Source organism: Phaethon lepturus, unplaced genomic scaffold (assembly GCF_000687285.1).
Source record: "Phaethon lepturus isolate BGI_N335 unplaced genomic scaffold, ASM68728v1 scaffold23012, whole genome shotgun sequence".
NCBI lineage: Eukaryota > Metazoa > Chordata > Aves > Phaethontiformes > Phaethontidae > Phaethon > Phaethon lepturus.
Genome location: NW_010524378.1, coordinates 399 through 3,653, shown reverse-complemented (window position 1 = coordinate 3,653; position 3,255 = coordinate 399). Strand labels below are relative to the sequence as shown.

At 53.8% G+C, this 3,255-nt stretch overlaps 1 protein-coding gene across 1 annotated transcript in view; it reads left to right on the top strand.

The window, feature by feature from the left end:
- PODXL (podocalyxin-like) overlaps positions 1-2,994 on the top strand; it is a gene marked incomplete at its 5' end in the record, with an annotated part of 4,635 nt that extends 1,641 nt beyond the window's left edge. Inside the window, 2 exons of the mRNA XM_010282433.1 lie at positions 1,438-1,494; positions 2,800-2,994. Of these exons, the coding sequence (XP_010280735.1) occupies positions 1,438-1,494; positions 2,800-2,994 (252 nt within the window). The remainder of the gene's footprint in view (positions 1-1,437; positions 1,495-2,799) is intronic.
- Between the last annotated feature and the right edge of the window lie 261 nt (positions 2,995-3,255).

Here is a 3,255-nt window from a genome sequence, read left to right as displayed (position 1 = left end):
GGCCCTTTGGGGGGGTGGGGGGGGGGGGGATGACAGCCAGAATGAAAACCAGGGAAATGAGGGGCTGGTGGTGGTGGGGTACAGCAATGAGCAGCCTCCAACCCTGCTGTCACCCGCGGGGACCAAGCAATGTCCTTGGGTCATAACTTTGACAAGAAAGGCTTTCTCAACCCAACCTCCCCCTCCAAATGAATCCACACAGGCACCCCATTCCACTCACCAAAAAAAAAAAAACCAAAACAAAAAACCCCTCAAAATACCTTTATGAGCAGGGTTGGGTGCCCAACATCACCCTGATGCCTCCCCAGGGGTGCAGGGGCAGGACGGCAAAAGGATGGCTTCAAGACAGAATTGACACTGTGTGCTGCATGGCTCAGCCTTTAGGAGAGCTGGGCCAGGGCCAAATTTCAGAGCAGCAGCAGGATTTAAGGTAGAACAGACCTAGGAAAAAAAATTAATATAATTTTTATCTCAGGAAGCAAATCTGGGTGATTTTAGTGTAGCATCCACCTGTAAGGACTGGCTGTTCCCATGCCCTGCGGCATCACCGGTGCAAGCTTTGCCACGTACCTGAGGTGGGCATCGGCCCCTGCTGAGGATTTAGCTCCAGAGGAAAGGCAGCAACAGAAAGGGGTGGGGGGGGAAAGAGGCCAAATGATGCAATTAGGGTAAATAGCCCTCCCGCTGGAGAAGCAAACCCTTGGGTCCTACTTCCAGTCATTTTCCCCACAAACGAGCTCATCCTTCCCAAGGGGGTCCCAACCTCTGCCCTACGTGCCCGCAGCTGCAGGAAGAGGGATGAGGCAGCCTTTGCTTAAATGTTTGCAATCTAACGCAGACAAACACAGGAGGCAGGGAAGAGCAAACCAATGGCACCGTCAGGCTTGTTTTTGTGAGGTTTGATTTTCTGGGAAGGAATCGGGGAAGATGCAAGATCTCGACAGATATTTGACCCCCGCTGTGGTCCCCGTGGAGCTTACGGGGTTTCAGTGGTCAGGGTGAAAAACATCCCAGCAGAATGTTCAGAAAACAGGTATAAAATGCTTATTTTTAGGGATGGAGATACCCATCCCCAAGTAACATGGCATAAAGGAACAGTACCAGCCCTGGCTGGATGTGCTGGAGGCAAATACCTACCTGCCACAGGGTGAGGTAGCGAAACCGAAGCAAGGGATGCCACTTCCTCGGCACAGCTCTCGCTTCGAGCACAGTGACAGATCTTCTTCCAAGCAGCTGCAATACGTTTTTAGAAAATCGAACACATTCCTCCTTCCTGGATTTGTTTTTGGGTGGTTTCTTTTGTTTTCCTCCTGCTTCTTTTCCAAAAATGACTTGAAAGTTTTTTGTTTTTTTTTTTTTTCTCCAACCTCTCCTCCCGCCCACCGTTTTTCCCCCCCCTTGTAAACCCTGCTGTTGTTTTACCTTGGAAATAACCAGCACATCCACCCTGATCTCCCCGGGTTTGATGATGGACATGTGGCCCTGATCTTTAATGTGAGTTCCAACACAGGGATCGGAGGGGCGGGTGCTGCATCTGTAACACCCCCAGCTCTCACCCCCCAGTGCTTGGTAGGATTCAGTAGCTTTTAACAGGACTAAAGCCTACTAAAGCCCAGCTTTGAAGACCCCTTCCCCTTGCTGCACGGCGGGGGGGTGCCTTGCCATGGCGGGAGCATCCATCCATCCATCGTGGGGTTGTACCAGCAATCCCGGGGGGGTGAAACAGCCCTTGCGAGAGCCCAGGTGCCTCCTCCGCTTTCGAGCATCCCGTCATCCCTGCCCGCATCCCCCCCACCATGTGGGACCCAGGGGACCCCCAGCAATGCCCTCGCAGTGCCCCTGCCTAGCGCCAAGCCCTGCAGTTTCACTTCTCCATCCCTTTCTTCTCCATGGGTTCCCTCTCACGCCTGTCTCCTGACATTTATTAAGAGCACTGTAATAAATCAAGCTGTAAATCCAGGCAGATTTCCAACAGGGTTGCCTAGTGAGAGCTCGGTGCTCCCCAAAAAGAGGGCTGACCGAGGCCTGCAGCTCCCCCGTGAATCCCTCTGGGGTGGGATGGGGATGAAGGAGCTGCTGCGGCAAACGCAAAATTGGGATGGGGGTCTGCCAGAGGCTGAAGGTACACGCAGCCTACCAAAGGACCAGGGTGATGCAGTGCCCGATTCATCCATCAATCAGCCAAAACCACACACGGCCAAAGGGAAAGGGGTGGGAGGGGATGGGGTTGTTTTTCCCCTGACTGGTTTCCACTAAGAGCTCCAGCATAGAGCTCCAGGATGATGCTTAGAGAGGAGCGAATGGACCAGCAGCATTTGCAAGGTGGGAGCAGCCCCCAGGGTGAGGGGGAGAATAATAATAAAGCAGCTGAAAAGGGACAGGGGAGCAGAAAGGGGTGGGAAGCACAGAATGGAGGTGGGGAGGCAGGAGTGAAGATGCAGGGTCAGGGTACAGCAACAATGCTCAGTCTCTTCCCAAGGTCCCGGGGAGATGGAGCCGCAGGTCCACGGCCAGGCTGAAGCTGGCAGCTGCTCCTGGAGATTTTCCACATGTCTCTGTCTGCTCTTTCCTCCTTCCCACCATTAGCAGAATCTCTCTCTCGCCAACTCCGTGCTATCCCCTTGCTGCACCAGCGCTGACGGCAGCCCCCAGCCTCAATCTCACCGTGAAAGCCTCTATATGTAGTTATATACCTCTGTATGGGGCAGTGGCCACGGCTGGCTGGGAGGTGACAGCCCCGAGGTGGCACACACAGCATGGCCAAGCTGTTTTTCACCAGGGGGTTTTCTTTGCTCGCAGCAGCGCCTGACCGAGGAGCTGCAAACGATGGAGAACGGCTACCACGATAACCCCACGCTGGAGGTGATGGAGACCTCCTCTGAAATGCAGGAGAAGAAGGTGAACCTTAACGGTGAGCTGGGAGACAGCTGGATCGTTCCTCTCGACACCCTCATGAAGGAAGACCTGGAGGAAGAGGAGGACACGCATTTATAGGATACAGAACTCGATCAAGCAACAACAAATACCCCCCAGAAAAAACCAACCATAATCCCTACACACACGTGCACACACACACAACTTCAAAACAAGGCAAAATTCCCAACAAACCCCGTAAATGAACTAATCACGGCCCCTCATGTCACCACTTGGGGTGCAGGATGGGACATGAGAGGACACCTCTGGGGTGCACTGCCAACACAAGCCACCATGGTGGCCGCATCCAGACGAGCATCCTCCATCACCCACAGGTGTTCA